This window comes from Panthera tigris, chromosome B2 (genome assembly GCF_018350195.1).
Source record: "Panthera tigris isolate Pti1 chromosome B2, P.tigris_Pti1_mat1.1, whole genome shotgun sequence".
NCBI lineage: Eukaryota > Metazoa > Chordata > Mammalia > Carnivora > Felidae > Panthera > Panthera tigris.
Window position 1 is genome coordinate 1,334,401 of NC_056664.1, and position 23,897 is coordinate 1,358,297.

The following is a 23,897-nucleotide window of genomic DNA, read 5'->3' on the forward strand; positions in this document are numbered from 1 at the left end:
AGAGATTTTCCTCTTGTTCTAGCTTGATGCTGCACTTTCACAACCCCTCTTTCTCTCCCTTTTCTCACCACAGAAAGGGTTCCCTCCCTCAGTAGTTCTGACACTTTATCTCCCCCAATTCACATACACACACCTGAATCCTGTCGAGCTGGCTCCTTCAAACTGTGGAGATCCTTCTTCGAATCTGCAGGTCTATTTCCTGGATGTTCAAGTGATCTGACCTCAACACAGCTGTGTTTGAGGGACAAGGAAAATACAAGTCTCCCTTATTTCTACACCATCTTAACTCCCTTCTGATTTTTTAAAATTCTTTAATGTTCATTTTATCCTATTTTTTTCTTCCTCTAAAATGAGAAGATGGAGGAATTCACCCCAAAAGAAAGAATAACAAGGGATGATGGCCATGGATTTTGTCAATGCAGATATAAGTAAGATCTCTGAAATAGAACTTAAAACAATGATTATAGGGATACCTGCAGGGCTTGGAAAACCATACAAGACTCTAGAGAGTCCGATTCTGCAGAGATAAAAGAAATAAGATCTAATAAGGTCAAAATTAAAAATGCTATGACATAAATGCAAACCCAAATTGAGGCCATAAAAATGAGGATGGATGAGATAGAGGAGCAAATCAGCAGATAAAATTATGGAAAATAGTGAAGCTGAAAGAAGAGGGAAACAAAGGTCAGGGATCATGAAGGCAGGCTTAGAGTCTCAGTGATTTATTAAAATGTAGTAACATTCATAGCGGTGCCTGAGTGGTTCAGTGGTTGAGTGTGTGACTCAGTTTGGGCTCAGGTTATTATCTCAGAATTGTGGGATCGAGCCCCACATCGGGTGCCTACTTAAAATTTTTCTTTCTCCCTCTGCCCCTCTCCTGTGCATGGTGTCTCTCTCTCTCTCTCTCTCTCTCTCTCTCTCTCTCTCTCTCTCTCTCTTTCTCTCTCTCTAACATAATAAATAAATAAATAAACAAACAAACAAACAAACAGATTTAAAACTTAGTAACATTCATATAATAGGAGTCACAGAAGATGAAGAGAGACAAAAAGGGGCAGAAAGTTATTTGAGAAAATTCTAAGTGAAAACTTCCCTTATCTGGGGAAGGACAAAAGCTTCAAAATCCAAGAAGCACAGAGAAAACCCTTTAAAATCAACAAAGCCATCTATCTCCGAGACATATCATAGTCAGATTCACAAAATATACAGACAAGGAAAGAATTCTGAAAGTATCAAGGGGGAAAAAATTCCATAACCTAGAAAGAAAGAGAGATTCAGGTTCATAGCAGATCTGTCCATGGAAACTTGGCAGACCAGAAAATGGTAGCAAGACATATTCAATGTGCTGAATGGGGTGGGGGATGCATCCAAGAATACTCTATCCAGCAAGGCTGTTATTCAATATAAAAGGAGAGATAGAGTTTCCCAGACAAACAAAAACTAAAGTAAATGACCACTAAACCAGCCCTGCAAGAAAATTTAAGACAGACTCTTTGAGTGGGAAAAAAAAAGAGCAAAAGAAACAAAGACTGGAAAGAACCAAAAAGCATCACTAAAACCACCAACTCTATAGGCAATGCATTGTCAATGAGTTCATATCTTTCAACAATCACTGTGAATGTAAAGGGACTAAATGCTCCAATCAAAAGACATAGAGTATCAGAACGGATAAAAAAGGAGAGGAGTCAAGATGGTAGAGAAGTAGGGAAAACAAAACTTCCCTCATCCCTCAAACAGCAGTTTTGAGGTCAGAGCACTTGGAATTCCAGGAATCCAGGCTACAGAGTGCCAAAACATCTTCACAGGTGTGTGGAGACAGCTTGATGGTTCAGAGGTGTGTGTTTGTGAACTGGAAGATATAAAATGAGCAGCATAGTCACAGAGGAGGGGAACGGCTTCAGTGAAGAGAAAAAAGGAGGAAAAGAGAGGCTGAGGAAGTGTGAGATTGTATTTGGACAAGAGAAAAGTTTCTCCAGACCACAGATGGGGGGACAAAAAATATGGAGAGAGGCAATTTCTAACTTGTAAACGGGCTTAGGAGTGAAGATCAGAGTTTTCAGGGTTACAAAAATTTCTTTGGACCAGAGCCAGCTGTTTGTGCACATCTGGGAAAAGGGGAGCCAGCCTGGGGCTTGGTAGGGATCTTGGGGGCTCACTGATCAAGAGAGCAGTCCCCTAACTTGAGCACTGAGGGAAGAGCGTATATTGCCCCTCCAAGGACAAAAGACCCTGCAAACGCCAGCCAGAGGCCCTTTGTCAGCTGGGTGGAGTAGCACTTCCCAGAACCAGCAGGATCTGGGAAGGATCCCTTAAGACATGGAGTTTTGAATCCCAGCCAAACACCTAGAGATGCAGGAGACTGTGGAGCAGGACAGACCTGCAACCCATGCTATTCTGTGAGGGTCGCCTAAACAGCATGGATTGGGACACTCCGTCCAGGGAGGAGAGATTGCACTGTCACCATTTTTGTCCCCATCACCAATACGGTGGGGCTTCAGGGAATAAGACAGCGACCCCCAGTGGAGGCGGGGCCCACTTACACCAAACCTGTCAGTCCGTGCCTGGTAAGGGCTTGTCTACCCGAGGAAGATTGACAATGACTGAATCTAAAAGCCACTCTTTCAGACCAGCATGGCCACAGGCTCCAAGGCACGAACAGACAACCGTCGTACAGTTTTGCATTTTCTGATTGGATTTTTGATCAATTCTTATTATACATATATGTTTTTATTTTTCTTTCTTTCTTCTTTCTTTCTCTTTCTTTCTTTCTTTCTTTCTTTCCTTCCTTCCTTCCTTCCTTCCTTCCTTCCTTCCTTCCTTCCTTCCTTCCTTCTTCTGGTTGTTTGTTTAACCAGGCATTTTAATTCTATTCTTTTTATACCTTTTCTGTATCTCCTTTATTTTCCTCTCTCTCTCTCTCTCTCTCTCTCTCTCTCTCTCTCTCTCCCTCTTTCTCTCTCTCTTTCTGGATTAAGTCTTATCATTTCTTTGATTCTCTGCCTGGACTTCTTTATCTGATCTTGTCATTTCTCTCTCGTATGGGATAAGGCTTCTTCCACTCCTTGCCCTTTTCATTTTTTCCAGAGTTACTTCAAACAACAAATCAAAGCACACCTTGTAGAAGGTCCAAACCCTCACAACAAGTAGGGATAAAGCAACCAGAGACATTAAACAGACTACACAAAACACACTCCAAATACACGTCCTGAAGTGCCAGGCCCTGGACAGTCTATGACCCCTTTTTAATATAGTAGCACTTACAGTTGCAGGACACATAACAGAAATAAACAATATAGAATCTAAAAAAAAAAAAAAAAAACCAGTAGAGCAGATCAATGAAACCAAGAGTTGGTTTTTTGAAACAATAAACAAAATTGATAAACCTCTAGCCAGGCTTCTCAAAAAGAAAAGGGAGATGACCCAAATAGATAAAATCATGAATGAAAATGGACTTATTACAACCAATCCCTCAAAAATACAAGCAGTTATCAGGGAATACTATGAAAAATTATATGCCAACAAACTGGACAACCTGGAAGAAATGGACAAATTCCTAAGCATCCACACACTTCAAAAATTCAAACAGGAAGAAATACAAAATTTGAACCGACCCATAACCAGTGAAGAAATTTAATCAATTGTCAAAAATCTCCCAAAAAATAAGAGTCCAGGACCAGATGGCTTCCCTGGGGAATTCTACCAGACATTTAAAGCAGAGATAATCCCTACCCGTCTCAAGACGTTCCAAAAAATAGAAAGGAAAGGAAACCCCAGACTCATCCTATGAAGCCAGCATTACTTTGATTCCTAAACCAGACAGAGACCCAGCAGAAAAAGAGAACCACAGGCCAATATCCCTGATGAGCATGGATGCAAAAATTCTCAACAAGATACTAGCAAATCAAATTCAACAGCATATAAGAAGAATTATTCACCATGATCAAGTGTGATTCATTCCTGGGCTGCAGGACTGGTTCAAGATTCGCAAATCAATCAATGTGATACATCACATTAATAATAAAAAAAAAAGATAAGAACCGTATGATCCTGTCAATCGATGCAGAAAAAGCATTTGACAAAATTCAGCATCCTTTCTTCATAAATACCCTCGAGAAAGTCGGGATAGAAGGAACATATTTAAACATCATAAAAGCCATTGATGAAAAGCCACAGCTAATATCATCCTCAATGAGGAAAAACTGAGAGCTTTCCCCAGGTATCAGGAACACGACAGGGATGTCCACTCTCACCGCTGTTGTTTAACATAGTGTTGGAAGTGCTAGCGTCAGCAATCAGACAACAAAAGGAAATCAAATGCATCAAAATGGGCAAAGATGGAGTCAATCTTTCACTTTTTGCAGATGACACAATACTCTACATGGAAAACCTGATAGACTCCACCAAAAGTCTGCTAGAACTGATACATGAATTCAGCAAAGTCGCAGGATACAAAATCAATGTACAGAAATCAGTTGCATTCTTATACACTAATAATGAAGGAAAAGAAAGGCAAATAAAGAAACTGATCCCATTCACAATTTCACTAAGAATCATAAAATACCTAGGAATAAACCTAACCAAAGATGTAAAAGATCTGTATGCTGAAAACTATAGAAAGCTTATGAAGGAAATTGAAGAAGATGTAAAGAAATGGAAAAACATTCCATGCTCATGGATTGGAAGAATAAATATTGTTAACATGTCAATACTATCCAAAGTAATCTATGCATTCAATGCAATCCCAATCAATGGGGAAAACCTGAGAGCTTTCTCCCTGAGATCAGGAACATGACAGGGATGCATTGCACCAGCATTCTTCTCGAAGCTAGAACAAGCAATCCTAAAATTTGTAAGGAACCACAAAGGACCCTGAATAGCCAAAGTAATTTTGAAGAAGACCAAAGCAGGAGGCATCACAATCCCAGGCTTTAGCCTCTACTACAAAACTATAATCATCAAGACAACATGGTATTGGCACAAAAACAGACACATAGACCAATGAAATAGAATAGAAACCCCAGAATTAGACACACAAAAGTATGGCCAAGTAATCTTTGACAAAGCAGGAAAGAACATCCAATGGAAAAAAAGACAGTCTCTTTAGCAAATGGTGCTGGAAGCACTGGACAGCTACATACAGAAGGATGAAACTAGACCACTTTCTTACACCATTCACAAAAATAAACTCAAAATGGATAAATGACCTGAATTTGAGACAGGAAACCATCAAAACCCTAGAGGGGAAAGCAGGAAAAAACCTCTTACCTCAGCTGCAGCAATTTCTTACTTGACACATCCCCAAAGGCAAGGGAATTAAAAGCAAAAATGAACTATTGTGGCCTCATGAAGAGAAAAAGCTTCTGCACTGCAAAGGAAACAATCAACAAAACTAAAAGGCAACTGTCAGAATGGGAAAAGATATTTGCAAATGACCTATCAGACAAAGGGCTAGTATCCAAAATCTATAAAGAACTCGCCAAACTCCACAACCGAAAAACAAATAATCCAGTGAAGAAATGGGTGAAAACATGAATAGACACTTCTCTAAAGAAGACATCCAATGGCCAACAGGCACATGAAAAGATGCTCAATGTCGCTCTGCATCAGGGAAATACAAATCAAAACCACACTCAGATACCACCTCATGCAGCCAGAGTGGCTAAAATGAACATACCAAGAGACTATAGATGCTGGTGAGGCTGTGGAGAAACGAGAACACTCTTGCACTGTTGGTGGGAATGCAAACTGGTACAGCCACTCTGGAAAACAGTGTGGAGGTTCCTCAAAAAATTAAAAATAGATCTACCCTATGAGCCAGTAATAGCACTGCTAGGAATATACCCAAGGGATACAGGAGTTCTGATGCATAGGGGCACATGTACCCCAATGTTTATAGCAGCACTTTCAACAATAGCCAAATTATGGAAAGAGTCTAAATGTTATCAAATGATGAATGGATAAAGAAATTGTGGTTTATATACACAATGGAATACTACATGGCAATAAGAAAGAATGAAATATGGCCTTTTGTAGCAATGTGGATGGTACTGGAGAGTGTTATGCTAAGTGAAATAAGTCACAAAAAGAAATACAGATACCATATGTTTTCACTCCTATGTGGATCCTGAGAAACTTAACAGAAGACCATGAGGGAGGGGAAGGGGGAAAAAAAGGTTAGAGAGGGAGGGAGCCAAGACATAAAAGATTCTTAAAAACGAGAATAAACTGAGGGTTGATGGTGGGTGGGAATGAGGGGAAGTGGGTGATGGGTATTGAGGAGGGCCCCTGTTGGGATGAGCACTGGGTGTTGTATGGAAACCAATTTGACAATAAATTTCATATAAAAAAAGAAGTTGTGGTTTATATAGACAATGGAATACTACTTGGCAATGAGAAAGAATGAAATATGGCCTTTTGTAGAAACGTGGATGGAATGTGTAGAATCGTGGATGGAGAGTGTTGTGCTAAGTGAAATAAGTCATACAGAAAAAGATACCATATGTTTTCACTCTTATGTGGATGCTGAGAAATTTAACAGAAGACCATGGGGGAGGGGAAGGGGAAAAAAAAGTTACAGAGAGGGAAGGAGGCAAACGATAAGAGACTCCTAAAAACTGAAAATAAACTGAGGGTTGATGGGGTTGGGAGGGAGGGGAAAGCGGGTGATGGGCATTGAGGAGGGCACCTGTTGGGATGAGCACTGGGTGCTGTATGGAAACCAATCTGACAATAAATTTCATATTAAAAAAAAAGAAATAGCAATTCCTCTGCTATTTCCAAATAAATTAATTTTGCTAGCAAAGTAAAAAAAAAATTAAATAATAAAACAAAGAGTGTAACAAGAGATGAGGAAAGGCACAACATCATAATTAAGGAGTCCATCCATCAACAAGTACTAACAATTGTAAATATTTATGCCCCTTATATATTATATATTATATAGATATATGTAATATAAATATTTATATATTTGGAACACACAAATATATAAATCAACTGGTGACTAACATATAGAAACCCATTGATAATAATACAATAATACTACAGGATATTAATACTGCACTTATAGCAATGGGAAGATCATCTAAGCACAAAATCAATAAGAACTCAAAGGCTCTGAATGACACACTGCACCAGATGAACTTAACAGATATTCAAAACGTTTCATCCTAAAAGCAGAATACATTTTTCTTGAATGTACATGGAACATTCTCCAGAATAGATCACATACTGGGTAGAAATCAGCCCTCAACAGGTAAAGATTGATATCACGCCATGTATATTTTCAGATCACAACACAAAAAAGCTAGAAAGCAATCGCAAGAAAAATTTTGTTAGCGCTCAAATACATGAAGGTAAAAAAAAAATCCTACTAAATAATGAATGGGTTAACCAGAAAATTAGAGAAGAATTTTTTTTTAAACAAGAAATCCAATGAAAATGAAAACACAAGATCAAAACCTTTGAGATGCAGCCAAGGCAGTCCTAAGAGGAAAGTACATTGCAAGTCAGGCCTATCTCAAGAAGCAAGAAAGGTCTGAAATACACAACATTACATCTAAAGGAGCTAAAAAGGAACTGCAAATAAAGCCTACAGCCAGCAGAAGGGAAATAATAAAGATTAGAGCAAAAATAAATGACTAGAAACAAACAAAAAAACCCAGAAGACACCAATGATACTAAATAATGGTACTTTGAAAGAATAAAGAAAATTGAGGGTCGTCTGGGTGGCTCAGTCAGTTAAGCATCTGACTTTGGCTCAGGTCATGATCTCACAGTTTTTGAGTTCAAGCCCCACATCAGGTTCTGTGCTGACAGCTCAAAGCCTGGAGCCTGTTTCAGATTCTCCCTCCCTCTCTCTCTCTGCTACCTCCCTGCTCATGCTCTTGTCTCTGTCTCTCTCTCTTTTTGTCTCTCTCTCTCTCAAAAATAAATATTTAAAAATTTAAAAAAAAAAAGAATGAAGAAAGTTGAAAAACCCCTAGCCAGACTTATCAGAAAGAGAGAGGATCCAAATAGATAAAATCACAAATGAAAGAGGAGAAATGACAACCAATCACACAGAATTCTCAGTGAATTATTGAGACATCATCAACATAAATAGCTTCTCCACAATGAAGGAAAGAATCAACAAAACTAAAAGGCAGCCTACAGAATGAGAGAATATATTTCCAAGTGACATGTCAGATAGAGTTAGTATCCAAAATCTACAAAGAACTTATCAAACTCAACACCAAAAAAAACAAATAATCCAGTGAAGAAATGGGCAGAAGACATGAATAGACACTTTTCCGTTAAATAGCTAACAGATGCATGAAAAGATTCTCAACATCATTCATCATCAGGGAAATACAAATCAAAACCACATTAAGATACTACCTCACACTGGTCAGAATGGCTAAAATTCACAACTCAAGAAAAACAGGTGTTGGTGAGGATGCAGAAAAAGGGAAACACTTTTGCACTATTGGTGGGAATGCAAACTGGTGCAGCCACTCTAAAAACAGTGTGGAGGTTCCTCAAAAAACTAAAAATACAACTACCCTACAATGAGAAATTCTATTAGAGTATTTACCCAAAGGTTACAAAAATATAGATTCAATGGGTACATGCATCCCAATGTCTATAGCAGCATTATCAACAATAGGCAAACTATGGAGAGAGCCCAAATGTGGTAAAACGATAAAAAGATGTGGTACAAATATACAATGGAATACCACTCAGTCATCAAAAAGAACGGAATCTTGCCATTTGTAATTACATGGATAAAGCTAGAATGTGTTATGCTAAGTGAAATAAGCAATCAGAGAAAACAAATACCATAGGATTTCACTCATATGTGGAATTTGAGAAACAAAACATGATATGGGAAGGGGGCAGAGAAGAGAGGGAAACAAACCACAAGAGACTCTTAACAATAGAGAACAAACTGAGGGTTGATGGAGGGAGGCGGGTGGGAGGTGGGCTAGATGGGTGATGGGTACTAAGGAGGGAACTTGTTGGAATGAGCACGGGGTGTCATAGGTAAGTGATGAATCACTGAATTTTACTCTTGAAACCAATAGCACACTGTATGTTAACTAACTAAAAGGTTTTTTTTTAAATAATCTTCATATTTTGGGGGGTTTTTATTCTCTTTTTTTCCCTTCCCCTACGTTCATACACCTTTGATCACCATATCTTTGTAAGATAACTTGAAGTTCGTAATTGTGAGGCCTCCAGTTTTGCTTTTCTTTTTTGAGGGATGCTTTTGAGGGATACTGGGGTCTTTTTATGTTTTCATACAAATTTTAGGATTGTTTGTTCTAGCTTTGGGGGAGTGAATGATGCTGATTACTGACAACATCTGAGGACTGAGGTGGCAGAAGCGTCGAGGGGATGGCCCAGCAGCCCCACTGCTCAGGGCGGGGTCTACAAGGGGCAGGACTTGGGGATGGGAATGACCTACTTACTTACCCTTCAACAATAAACAATCCTTAATTGTCTCTTTCTTCTCTGAAAGAGGTGACCCCAGAGATGACATCACTGTATGAACAGAAACGAAATATTGGAAAATTCAATAGCTGTACTGAGCATGGGACAAACACCTCAGAACTCTCCTGAGCTTGACAGAGCCTGTGGGAAACAGAGAAAATGAACTCCTTACTATCAACCCCTGTACTCAGCCAGCTCAATAATGAGATCCCAAGTGTCTACCTTCCTAGGAAGAAGCGAATACTTTGAAAATCTCCTTAACTACATTTCTAACTTTAAATAATGAACACTGCTCTTTCACCAGGTCCACAGAGATATCATACCATTCTGGGAGAAAGGATGAGCAAATACAACAGGTCTACAATTGATCACAACATAGTGGGACCACCATCAATAAATTAAACCACAGTGCCATGGTCATTTCTCACTAAGCTTCTAGATCCTAACTGCCCTCAATAAGGGTAAATAAGGTAGTTATTCAAGGGTTAATGAGAAGCTCTGTTCATATTTTTACGTAGAGGACAGAGAAAAGGCAAGGAAAATACAAGTGATCAAAACTCTGGAATGCCTTTTTTTTTTAAGTATAGTTGATATATAATATTAGTTCCAGGTGTTCAACATAGTGCTTCAACAATCATATACATTATGAAATGATCACTATTTTAAGTGTATTCACCATCTGCTGCAATACAATGTTGTTACAATATTATTGAGTGTATTCCCTCTACTGTACTTTTCATCTCTGTGACCTATATATTTTGTAACTGGAAGTTTAAACCTCTTAAGCCCTTTCTCCTCTTTCACCCATCCCCCTACCAGCCCTTCTGGCAACCACCAATTTGTTCTCTGTATTTGTAAGTCTATTTCTGGTTTTGTTTGGTCTATTCGTTTTGTAGATTGATATCTTGACATTCACAACATGGATGGACATAGAAGGTATAATGCTACATGAAAAAAGTCAGAGAAAGGCAAATAACATATTATTTCACTTAGGTGCAGAATGCAGTTTTTATTGATTAGATTAATTCATCGATCAATCATAGAAAAAATTACATGAACATTTACACATCCATGTATTCTTTTATCTACTCTGCCTTCTAAATTAACACCATACAGATATCACCTCACGCCAGTCAGAATGGCTAAAATGAACAAATTAGGAGACTATGCTGAGAGGATGCTGGAGAGGATGTGGAGAAACGGGAACCCTCTTGCACTGTTGGTGGGAATGCAAACTGGTGCAGCCACTCTGGAAAACAGTGTGGAGGTTCCTCAAAAAATTAAAAATAGACCTACCCTATGACCCAGCAATAGCACTGCTAGGAATTTACCCAAGGGATACGGGAGTACTGATGCATAGGGGCACTTGTACCCCAATGTTTATAGCAGCACTCTCAACAATAGCCAAATTATGGAAAGAGCCTAAATGTCCATCAACTGATGAATGGATAAAGAAATTGTGGTTTATATACACAATGGAATACTATGTGGCAATGAGAAAAAATGAAATATGGCCTTTTGTAGCAACATGGATGGAACTGGAGAGTGTGATGCTAAGTGAAATAAGCCATACAGAGAAAGACAGATACCATATGGTTTCACTCTTATGTGGATCCTGAGAAACTTAACAGAAACCCATGGGGGAGGGGAAGGGGGAAAAAAAAGAGGTTAGAGTGGGAGAGAGCCAAAGCATAAGAGACTCTTAAAAACTGAGAACAAACTGAGGGTTGATGGGGGGTGGGAGGGAGGGGAGGGTGGGTGATGGGTATTGAGGAGGGCACCTTTTGGGATGAGCACTGGGTGTTGTATGGACACCAATTTGACAATAAATTTCATATATTGAAAAAAAATAATAAATAAATAAATAAATAAATAAATAAATAAATAAATAAAAATAAAGTATAATATGAAGCTAAAAAATAAAAATAAATTAAAATAAATTAAAACCATGAAATTTTTAAATGGCTGAGTAATATTTAATTGTATCTTTGTATGTTCATACATATCTATACCACATCTTCTTCATAAATTCATCTATTGATGGACACTTGGACTGTTTCCATATCTTGACTATTGTAAAAAATGCTACAATAAAAAAAAATGCTACAATAAACATAGGAGTGGACTTATGTTTTTGAATTAGTGTTTTTGTTTTCTTTTTTAGGCACTTGTGATGAGCATTAAGTGATGTATGAAATTGTTGAATCACTATAATCTACACCTGAAACTAATGTAACACTGTATGTCAACTATACTGGAATTAATGAAATAAAAAGTGTTTTTGTTTTCTTTGTAAATACCCAGTAGTGCAATTACTGAATCACATACTATTTCTATTTTTAACTTCTTGGAGAATCTTCATACTACTTTTCACAGTGGCTGCACCAGTTTGCATTCCCACCAGCAGTGACTGAGGGTTTTCTCCACACTCTCACCAACACTTGTTACTTATTTTTTATTTTAGCCATTCTGCCAGTTGTAAGGTGATATATTATTATGGTTTTGATTTTCATTCCCCTGGTGATGAGTGACGTTTCAGCATCTTTATATGTGTTTGTTTGCCATCTGTATGTCATCTTTGGGAAAATATCTATTCAAGTTCTCCACCGTAAGAAATGGTATCTTGGCATTTGCAACAACATGGATGGACCTAGAGAGAACAACGCTAAGTGAAACAAGCCAAATACCATATGATTTTACTCATGTATGTAATTTGAGAAATTAGTTTCCACATATGAATTTCCACAAATGAAAGTCAACTTCCTGGATTACTCAACTGATGACAATAGTTGAGAAAAGACATGGAAACAATTCTGTATGACTCAAACATTTTCTCTAAAACTCTATGCAGTGCTGCTGCTTTGCAATAATTGGTGAAGAGTTCAAGACTCTTCACAGGCTAACCCTGGGCTTACTAACCACTTAATGCCACTTCTTGTGACTTAATATATACTCTGGTTAATTATTTCCCATTCTTCAGCAGTCAGCTGAAATACAATATCTCCATGAAACTGTGACCCCATAGATTCAAATAACCTCTCCAACTGCTTTGTATCCCAAATGGCATTTGTGTGTGCCAGTAAAAGAACAATTCTCATTTTTTAGCTTTTATTATTATTATTTTAAAACATTTTTGTTTCCTGCCATATTGTGAGCTCTTCAAAGTTGGGATAGTATCCTCTTTACATCCCTTTTGGCTTCTAACACAGTGTAACTTATATCAAATGACCTTTCACATAAAGAATTACCATAATACTCTGGGATAAATATTGATTTTAGGGGCACCTGGCTGGCTCAGTCACCTAAGTGTCCAAATCTTGATTTCAGCTGAGGTCATGATCCCACAGTTAGTGGATTTGAGTCCCATGTCAGCCTCTCCACTGACAACATGAAGCCTGCTTGGGATTCTCTCTCTTCTCTCTCCCTCTCTGCCCCACCCCCACACTCACTTGATTGCTTTTTCTCTCTCTCTCAAAATAACCTTTTTTTAAAATACTGATTTTAACTAAATCATCAGTTATTTCACTTTCAATTCATACTCTTCTCCAGCTCTCTGTCCAGTGTTCTTCAACATTAGAAGCAAACTTATTACAATTATCCATTGTATACATTCTCTATCACATCTGCCAAGCAGGTTATATAACTCTCTGAATTCAATATAAACTAGATCATTCAAACAAGGGCAACGCAGAATCACTTTTTTAAATATTGTGAAAAAATGACACTTTCAGATATTTGGGGCCAAAGTAAATGTCTTTTTCTTCTAAGTGTTAGTCACAAACTGCAGGCTACTATGGAAATTCTGAAATAATCAGGAGAGTTTGTTTTGTGATTTTCTGATAATAATTACAGAGTGACATGATAGTAAATCCACTCTTCTGATATAATGCCAAAAAAGTGATTATTCTCTATTATTTTATTCTATGCAGTTGTTTATGCAATTTCTTCCTGTCATGATTGTTTTTATTCCATACCCATATGTTATTGCTGTTTTATAGCAAATGTATAACCACCAAATTCTAACAAGGTTGAAATTTCCTACAAATCTTTGATAATAATCTGATCCTTCGAATCATAGACATAATGCAAAGGATAGAGAGTGGACACTTATGAACTCTAGAGGCAAAACTTGATTTTATACAATAGCAAATATTCCAATGAAAAATTAAAATATCTTTCAAATAAATTATAAAGACTAGATGATAAAAGTGCGATATCATTTTTTGCTTTATCCTTAACATCCACACTTAAGGATGAAGTATCATTGGGAAAATGCAAATCAAAATTCTGTGGGAAATGTCCATCAATGTAGTGTATATATACAATGGAATATTATTTGGCCATGACAAAGAATTAAATCTTGCCCTCTTCAATGAAGTAGTTGGATCTATAGAGTATTATGCTAACCAAAATAAATCAGTCAGAGAAAGACAAATACCACATAAATTTACTCATTTGTGGAATTTAAGAAATAAAACAAAGGAGAATAGTCAAAAAAAAAAGAGTGAGAGAGAGGGAAACCAAGAAACAGATTCTTAACTATAGAGAAGAAACTGATGGTTACTAAAGGGGAGGTGCATGGGGGGTAATTACACAGGTGATAAGGATTAAGAGTACACTTACCTTGATGATCATGGAATAATATATGGAATCATTAAAACACGACATTGTACACCTGAAACTAATATTACACTGTATGGTAACTAACTGGAATTTCTATAAAAACATTAAAAAACAAAAAAAAATACACAATTATGAAAATTTATGCAAATGGTGCTGGGAGAACTGGACTGTGACATGCAGAAGAATGAAATTGGACCATTTTCTTACACCACACACAAAAATAAATGCCAAATGGATAAAAACCTAAATGTGAGACAGGAAACCATGAAAATCCTAGAGGAGAAAAGAGGCAACAACCTCTTTGAGCTCAGCCACAGCAACTTCTTGACAAGTCTCAGAGGCAAGGGAAACAAAAGCAAAACCACAATGAGATACCACTTTGCAACTGTCAGAATAGCTAACATCAACAACTCAGGAAACAACAGATGTTGACAAGGATGCAAAGAAAGAGGAATCCTAGTGTACTACTGGTGGGAATGCAAACTGGTACAGCCACTCTGGAAAACAGTATGGAGGTTCCCCAAAACATTAAAAATAGAAATACCCTATGACTCAGCAATCCCACTACTAGGTATTTATCCAAAGGATCAGGAGTGCTGATTCATAAGGGCATATGCACCCCAATGTTTATAGCAGCAATATCAACAATAACCAAAGTATTGAAAGAGCCCAAGTTTCCATTAACTGATGGACAGCCATCGGAAAGAATGGAACTACAGTGTATTTTGCTAAGCAAAATAAGTCAGTCAGAGAAAGACAGATACCACATGATTTCACTCATACGTAGAATTTGAGAAATTTAACATGATCATAGGGGAAGGGAAGGAAAATAAGATAAAAATGAGAGGGAGGCAAAACATAAGAGACTCTTAAATACAGAGAATAAACTGAGGGTGGATGGGGATGAGGGGGCGGGGTTGGGGAAAATGAGTGATGGACATTAAGGAGGGCACTTGTTTTCATGAGCACTGGGTGTTATACATAAGGGACGAATCAGTGGATTCTTCTCCTGAAGCCAAAACTACACTGTATATTAACTAACTTGAGAAAGAAAATAAAAAGATGTTGTATATATATATATATACATTGAAATATTACTCGGCAATCAAAAAGAATTAAATCTTGCCATTTGCAGGAATGTAGATGGAACTGGAGGGTATTATACTAAGTAAAATTGGTCAGAGGAAGACAGATACCATATGATTTCACCCATATGTGGAATTTGAGAAATTTAGCAGATGAACATGGGGGAAGGCAAGGAAAAATAGATAAAAAACATAAGGAGGCAAACCAAAAGAGACTCTTAAGTACAGAGAACAAGTTGAGTGTTAAATGGGAGATGGTCATTAGGGAGGGCAAGTGTTGGGATCAGCACTGGGCATCATACATAAGAGATAAATCACTGGGTTCTACTCCTGAAGCCCAAACTACACTGTATGTTAATTAACATGGGAAAGAATGAATGAATGAATGAATGAATGAATGAATGAATGAATGAATGAATCTTATAGGTTAACATCTACTGTAATTCTAGTCTTTGAAATGCACATTTAGCAGCAAATTTTATCTGTAACGCATTTACTACCTAGAGAAAAAAATTCTGAATATACAGTTCCTCATTCCCGCCCTGAAGCTTTCCTTCATGTTGGCATAACTTTTGCATCTATTCCATTTCTCCTAATGAAACATCAGGATATGGTCTAATTCTCCAACCTCTTCATGAACTGCTTTTTCTCTGCCACTTTACAGACATCAATCGGATGCAGGTCAATGGTTTAGGAAATATTTCTTCGTGATCTGGGCTTTCAGGCAACACTGGGAAATTTTGCTCCCTTCTTAATCTGAATTAATGCTTTTATAATGTGCCTCTAGGACTAAGACCTATTTGCTGGGTTTTTTTCAGTCAGAATGAGTAGCAAGAATCTGCGACAGGTTTCATCACCTCATGAAGTCACGTGTTCAAGAAGGTGGAGTCCTCCTGTCCAGAATGAGTTTTTAACCTGCTTGGGGAACAGCGAATTCACAGAATTCACAGCCACGCTGCAGGAAAGACATGAAGGGGCAGCAGTGCTGGACAGCACGTGCTTAGCTTTTCCACACGTTGTGGGCTCCTCGCTGCTCAAGAAGCAGCATATCGGGAGAACTGTCTCTGGATCATAGTAACGTCCATCTTCAATCTCTCTTGGAACAGAGCGTGTCTGGGTTGGTGAAACACTTGGGGGAGGTAAGGGAAACTGGACTTAGAGTTATATGCACTGAGTCCTCTGGTTTTCTTTCAGAATTCTTATACAATAAATCAATATTGTAAATCTCTTCAGAGAAATTCTCCCTTTTAAGCTCTATTATGGAAGATTAAATCTATTCTCCACTAGAAGAGGAGGACATGAAACTCTTTCTCGATGTGTGATTTCAGACATTTTGATCCAGCAGAAATGTAATGGGGAAATGTAGGTTAAATTGGAAATGAAGGACTGAAATACAATATTTTATGCAAGAGGACTGTGCACATGGGAAGGAATCAGATCTGTCTCTAAATCTCATGGTGTGCATGAAAAATTATTTGAAGACTTCCAATGTCAGGGTTTTAATTGGCAGAAGGATTTTTCCCCTTTCTGAATTAATCTCTGAAAGACATAGCGATAATGGAAATCGCTAAGGAATTAACAGCATGGCATTGATGTTCATTTTCAAAAAATTTTAATTTTTGTTTTCATATAATTTTAACTGAGGTTCTGTCTTATTCAGAAGTCAGGAACTATTACACACACCAACTTGTCTGTTGATATAAATAAGTATTATTTACCCATCTCCCTGCTCAGACATTATAGACCCATAAAGATGTGTGGCAGTGTGCAACACATTTCAGAGAGTTATTTTTTTATCCAATTTAGTCAATGTCAGAATCCAGGCTTAAACCAGGATTCTTGAAAAATCAATTCTTTTTTATGTTTATTTTTGAGATAGAGACAGAGTGTAAGTGGGGGGAGGGCAAGAGAGAGACGAAGAGACAGAATCCAAAGCAGGTTTTAGGCTCTGAACTGTCAGCACAGAGTCCAATGTGGGGTTTGAACCCATGAACCATGAGATCAGACACTTACCTGACTGAGCCACCCTGGTACCCCTTGAAAAGCTAATTCTGAGGGAATCTCCAACTGACTCTCTCAACTATCTTAGCCAGTATAATCAGTTGCTTCTAAACATTTCTACTTTTGAATCATGGCCACAGTTTGAAGTATTTTCTTCATAATATCCAGGAAACATATTTGAAATGGCATAATAAACAAATAGCATACTGTATATATTTGTATTATATCTACACACATGCGCACAAGTGCGCGCGTGCGCGCGCGCACACACACACACACACACACACACACACACACAAAGGGAGACAGGGACACTAGTTTGATATTTACTTGTTAATTTTCAATAAGTATTTTCCCTTAGTTATTTTTTTTTTGAGAGAGAGAGAGCATGAAGGGGGAGTGGGGCAGAGAGAGAACGTCAAGCAGGCTCTATGCCCAGCACAGAGCCTGACGTGGGGTTTGAACCCAGATTCATGACCTGAGCCAAAATCAAGAGTCAAACACCTAACTTACTGAGCCACCCAGGTGCCACTCTTATCTATTTTTTTTAATTTTTTTAATGTTTATTTATTGTTGAGAGAAAGAGAGAGAGTGTGAGCAGAGTAGGGGCAAAGACAGAGGAAGACACAGAATCCGAACCAGGCTCCAGGCTCTGAGCTGTCATCACAGAGCCTGATGCAGGGCTTGAACTCAAGAACTGTGAGATCATGACCTGAGCCAAAGTTGAAGCTTAACCAACTGACCCACCCAGGCACCCCCATTATTTTTTAGTAGAAGCTTTCTGGATGTTACTATGGCTTCAGGCACTAAGAAGTTGTATTTTTATATTCAGTGATAGCACACAATGGAGAACTAGTGATAATCTGTTCAGTTGTTAAAAATTTGGGCGGTTCTAATATCCTCATGCATGTCCACAGGAGCTCTACCTGTATCACACTACTGAATAAGGCTGAGCTCATTATTCCTTAGAATAGAAACTAATGTCTTAAATTACTTTTCACCAGACTGAATGTACCTGTTATTTGTTACCATATAAATCACAGATATTTTCCACTTGTCTGCCACCTTCTCTCCTCCCATTTAGGTAACTTCAAAAACACCAACGTATGTTTTAATGTAAAAAAAAAAAGTGCTAACTAATAACTTTAAGTGATTTTACACTTTTATTCATAGTATGATAATTGTTCTTTTGTTCAACAATTATGTATAAATATGTGGGAAAGGTAAACGGTAGATAGATACAGATAGATACATAGATACACAGATATTGGATAGATAGGTATTGGGGGAATGTTTTAGGCAGCATGGAGACCTATCAAGCACACTTTCTTAAAGATTGCAAAATATCATTAGAGGCTGTTAAACTTTTACCTACATGGCACATTATAATTTCTCCTTATAACAATTGTACTAATATTTATAGAGATATGCTATGCTCTAAGCAGATTTATTACTAAGTTAATCTTGACCCCAAGCAGTTTTGTTTTTCTTATTTTCACAATAAGAAATCTGAGCCCAGAAGTGCTTGGTAAATTGTCTGGGAGAAAACTCTTAAGTAACTTGCAGAGACGTGAAGAAAAACTCTTCCTATGCTTTTAGGCTCTGGGATACACTGGCCATCTGCAGATACCCCTTTCATGACATACGATATCAAACAAAAAAAAGATATATTCAGAGTAACCCTCTTTAAGCAAGAAACATTCAGAGCCAGACAAAAGAATGAGCAGGATTACAAAACAAGTAGAAATCCAGAAAAGGGGACGTGTTCCAAGGGCTTCTGATGGAAATGAGTTTATATGTCGAACTGGGAGGAAGCCAGGAGTCCATGTGTGTAAAGTGACTTCTGAGATGAGAATGAGGCCTTGTGCATGTCCATCAAGGAATCTTAAAGGACTGGAGTATTTCTTCAGTGTAACAGGAAGGGGCCCGCAAATTAAAAAGCACATGGATGATGTAATTGATTTTATTGAATCTTGTGACAATGTAAACAACAACAAAAAAGAATGGATGAAAGGAGTGAAGACAGCAGCCAGAATCTAGAAAAGAGACAATGGGGGTACCTGGGTGGCTCAGTTGGTTAGGCATCCAACACGGACTCAGGTCATCATCTCAGGGTTCGTGGTTTCAAGCCCCATGTCTGGCTCTGTGCTGACAGCTCAGAGCCTGGAGCCTGCTTCAGATACTGTCTCTTCCTCTCTCTCTCTCTCTCTCTCTCTCTCTCTCTCTGCCCCTCCTCTCTCTCTCTCTCTCTCTCTCTCTCAAAACTAAATAAATGTTTTAAAAAATGTTTAGAAAAGAGACAATAGTAGTTTAGAATACCATAGTGATTGTGGAAGCTTCTTAACAGTGAGAGGATAGTTAAAATACAACTTGCATTAAAATTTACCATTTCAGTGATAAGTTAAGTATTGGGATGAGAGACATAAAGGTGCCAAAGATAAAAGGCCATGTCTCCTACGTGAGAAATCACTACACCAACGGTACTACTCACTAAGATATGAAAGAAGAGGAACACTCTTTTCCTCATTCTGACATTAGCAAAATAATTACATTTTATAGGCAAATTTCCTGACCAAAAAAATAATGTGTTCACTATATCAAGCAAACTAGATGGGTAGAGAATCAGAGGGTCACATCACTTTAGAACCAGACCCTTTTCACACTTGCAAATTTACATGTGACAAATTTCACCAAACTCTCCAAGGTCACCTAGATAAAAATATAATATTAAACCCAACACCATAAAAGTATCTACAACAAATACCAGATTACTTGGCTATAATATTTACTTTGACCCATTATTTTTTTAATAATTAACATAAATTCTTTCTCTTTTTTTAGTTCTGTATTTAGTTAAATTGTGTGGTCTCTACTGATCAATTTCTCCTTCTCCTTCTTCTTCCTTATTCCTCCTCCTGTTCCACATCATCATTCCCATCCTCCTTTCCCTCCTTCTGCTTTTCTCATTCTACGATTTGGACACTGAAGAACTATGGGCCAAAACAATCACACTTCTCTGCACGGCTTTATTCTGCTCGGCTTCTCGGACCATCCCAAACTGGAGATGGTCCTATCAGGAGTTGTCACTCTCTTCTACTTCGTTACGTGGGTGGGTAACACGGCCATCATCCTTGCATCTCTCCTGGATTCCCATCTCCACACACCGATGTATTTTTTCCTCAGGAACCTATCTTTCCTGGATCTATGTTTCACAACCAGCATCATCCCTCAGATGCTCGTTAACTTGTGGGGACCTGACAAGACCATCAGCTATGTGGGCTGTGTCGCTCAACTCTACGTTTACATGTGGTTGGGTTCCACTGAGTGTCTCCTCCTCGCTGTTATTTCCTATGATCGTTTCACAGCTATTTGTAAGCCCCTGCATTATTTGGTAATCATGAATCCACATCTCTGTCTCAAGATGATAATCACAGTCTGGAGCATTAGTTTGGCTGGTTCTGTATTATTATGTACACTCACCCTCAATTTGCCTCAATGTGGAAACAACCTTCTGGACCATTTCTTGTGTGAGTTGCCAGCTATGGTCAAGATAGCATGTATAGACACCACAACAGTTGAAATGTCTGTTTTTGCTTTAGGCTTTGTCTTTGTCCTTACACCACTCGGCCTTATTCTTATATCCTATGGCTACATCGCCAAAGCCGTGCTGAGAATAAAGTCAAAAGAAGGCCAACAAAAAGCAATTAATACCTGTGGATCTCATCTCACTGTCGTGTCCATCTTCTATGGAACTATTATCTACATGTACCTGCAACCAGGTAACAGTGCCTCCAAAGACCAGGGAAAGTTCCTCACCCTCTTTTACACGATTGTCACTCCAAGTCTTAACCCTCTTATTTATACCCTGCGGAACAAGGACATGAAGAATGCATTGAGGAAGCTGGTGAGATTGACCGTGAATCTACAAAATCGAAGAGGAATGGAAAGTCAAAGAAAAGTATTACCCTGGATAAGAATGAAAACCATTTTCTAATTGTCTTTATTTGTTTTATTCAAGTGAAATAACACACAGTGTTATATAGTTTAGTTTCAGATGTACAATATGACTCAACAATTCTATACATTTATCAGTGCTCATCACGTGTAATTTTTTTAATCCCCTTTATCTATTTCACCCATCTCCTCACTCACCTCCCCTCTAGAAATTACTAATTCCCTATATTTAAGAGTCTGTTTTTTTAATCTCTTTCTTTTCTTTGTTTGTTCATTTGCTTTGATGCCTAAATTCAACATATGAGTGAAATCATATGGTATTTGTCTTTCTCTGACTTATTTCACTTAGCATTACATGCCCTAGCTCCAACCACGTTATTGCAAGTGGCAAGATTTTGTTCTTCTTATGGCTGATAAATATTCTATTCTGTTTCTTCTATCTTCTGTATCCATTCATCTATTGATGGGCACTTGGGTTGCTTCCATATAGTGACTATTATTAATAATGCTGCAGTAAACAGGGGTGCACATATCTTTTCAAATTAGTGTTTTAGTGGAATTAATTGATCATATGGTACTTCTATTTTTAGTTTTTCAAGGAAACTCCATAGTGTTTTCCACAGTGGCTGTACCAATTTGCATTCCCACCAACAGTGCATGAGGATAGCAATTCCTTTGACATCAGCCACAAAAACACTTTCTGAAATATGTCTCCTCTGACCAGAGAAACAAAAGCAACATTAAACTATTGAGACTACAACAAAACTAAAAGAGTTTGCACAGCAAAGTAAACAATAAAGAACACAAGAGGGCAAACTACCGAATGGGAGAAGATATATCTAAATGATATATTCAAAATGTATAAATAATTTATACAACTCAACACCAAAAAAATCTGATTTAAAAATAGGCAGAGTACCCTAATATACCTTTTTCCAAAGAAGACAGATAGATAGCCAACACACATGAAAATATGCTCAACATCACTAAGCATCAGAGAAATGCAAATTAAAACCACAATATGAGATTACCTTACATCTGTCAGAATAAGTAAAATCAAAAATGCAAAAAATAGCAAGTGTCGGTAAGGATATGGAGAAAAACGAACCCTCATGCACTGTTGGTGGGAATCTGTCTTCAATTTCTACTGAGGCAAGTAATTCCTAGATCATAGAGACAATTAATAGAACAGTTGGTGCATATGAATATTCTGTGGATGCAAACAATACTATACCCATCCTACTTAGCTCTTTTATGACTCTAACCATTTGCATATCTTGAGGGAAAACAGGAATTTTTATTTTGTTTGTAATATAACACAAAGAGGCTCTAAATATAAACTTGAATGTATATGGTTTATGCTAAAGACCCATAAGAACTGTTTTGTTTATCTGGTTTTGTATTTTCTATGCTAGTGCTTTCATCCTCAGAAACATAGACTTGAATGAGTGGCTTCACTTACTTTGTGGGGAGCATATAACATTGTAACGTACAAATAATGATTTTGTACATCAAATCTCTTGAGATGCCATACAAACATTTATCAATATCCTGACTAAATTGGTCTTTGTTATTGAAGTTATTTCTCACAAGAAAGTGAGAAGAAACAACTTAAAGGGCTTAAAAGGTAATAAAACAGTCTTATTCATTACTTATTCATTCATGAAACATTTATTCCATGACTGTCTCAGTCTCAATGGATAAAGAATATGACTCTTATGAGTTTAGTTAGGATTTGACTTAACTCTATCTATAGAATCATGGAATTTATGTAAAATTTGAGAAATGTAGATTTGTACATTTTTCTGTAGTGGACTCTCATAAAATGAATAAATCTTTTTGTTTCCATTTATCATAATACAGTAGTTAGCTTTTTATGGGAAAATTGGATGAGTTTTTAATTGAACTTTGATATTTTCTGTGATCTGATACCTTTCTCTAAAAGACCCCATTATTTAATCATTGCAATCAATCACATATATAATATTTTCTTCTCTGTCACTTCATAATTCTCAAAATGTAAAGAGGAGGGATCACTGGATAATTTTTACTTTCCCACTCAGAATAACACAGAAATGCCTCACATAAAACATAATGTGAGGTAGGATGCTGTCAATGTCCTTTCATCTACACAAATCTCTTTCATAGGTGCCTCCAGAAACAGTTCACAAGCCAACAAAAAGGTCCACACAGAGGATATAAGTTCTATGGGCCTGATGTACACAGTCTAGCCACCTCACTCAATACACTTATATCTGGAAAGTTTGTTCTTACTCTTCACAAGAATCTTGAATAACGTTAGGAGAAATATTAAGTCATTTGCTAACTTCAATAATAAATACATCAAAAACAGACGAGCAATGGACTCTTAGGAAAACATTACATTTTATACCTATAATTGTTTGTTTTTATGTGTATCTCTAGTTCTTTTTTTCCTTTGCTTAAGTTTCTTCTGCATCAGTCCTGCAAAATACACCAATATTTTAAATAATTAATCTCCCTCTTATTTCCCTGAAAGAAGTGTATATACTCAGACCATTATGTTAAATTAGAATAAATCCCTAAAATATATTGAGCCCCTATAAGATAATCAGTACTTCTATAAGCATTCAGGTAGATGCCTCTCTAGGAACTAAGAAACTGGCCAGCATTTCCGTTGCCCCAACCTTCAGCATAGACACAGAGCCACCTATGGGAAACAGCACCACATGGGCGCTGGCTGCCTAACTTGCCTCACCAAGTCCCATGCCTCTGTGCTTT

At 37.6% G+C, this 23,897-nt stretch overlaps 1 protein-coding gene across 1 annotated transcript; it reads left to right on the plus strand.

Annotated features, from left to right (window-relative positions):
- The first annotated feature begins 20,175 nt into the window (after window positions 1-20,175).
- On the plus strand, window positions 20,176-23,368 carry LOC102948765 (olfactory receptor 2W1-like). The gene is given in 3 exon segments (XM_007092735.3): window positions 20,176-21,091; window positions 21,094-21,141; window positions 23,286-23,368. Coding segments are annotated over 3 exon segments (1,047 nt in total).
- Window positions 23,369-23,897: the final 529 nt, after the last annotated feature.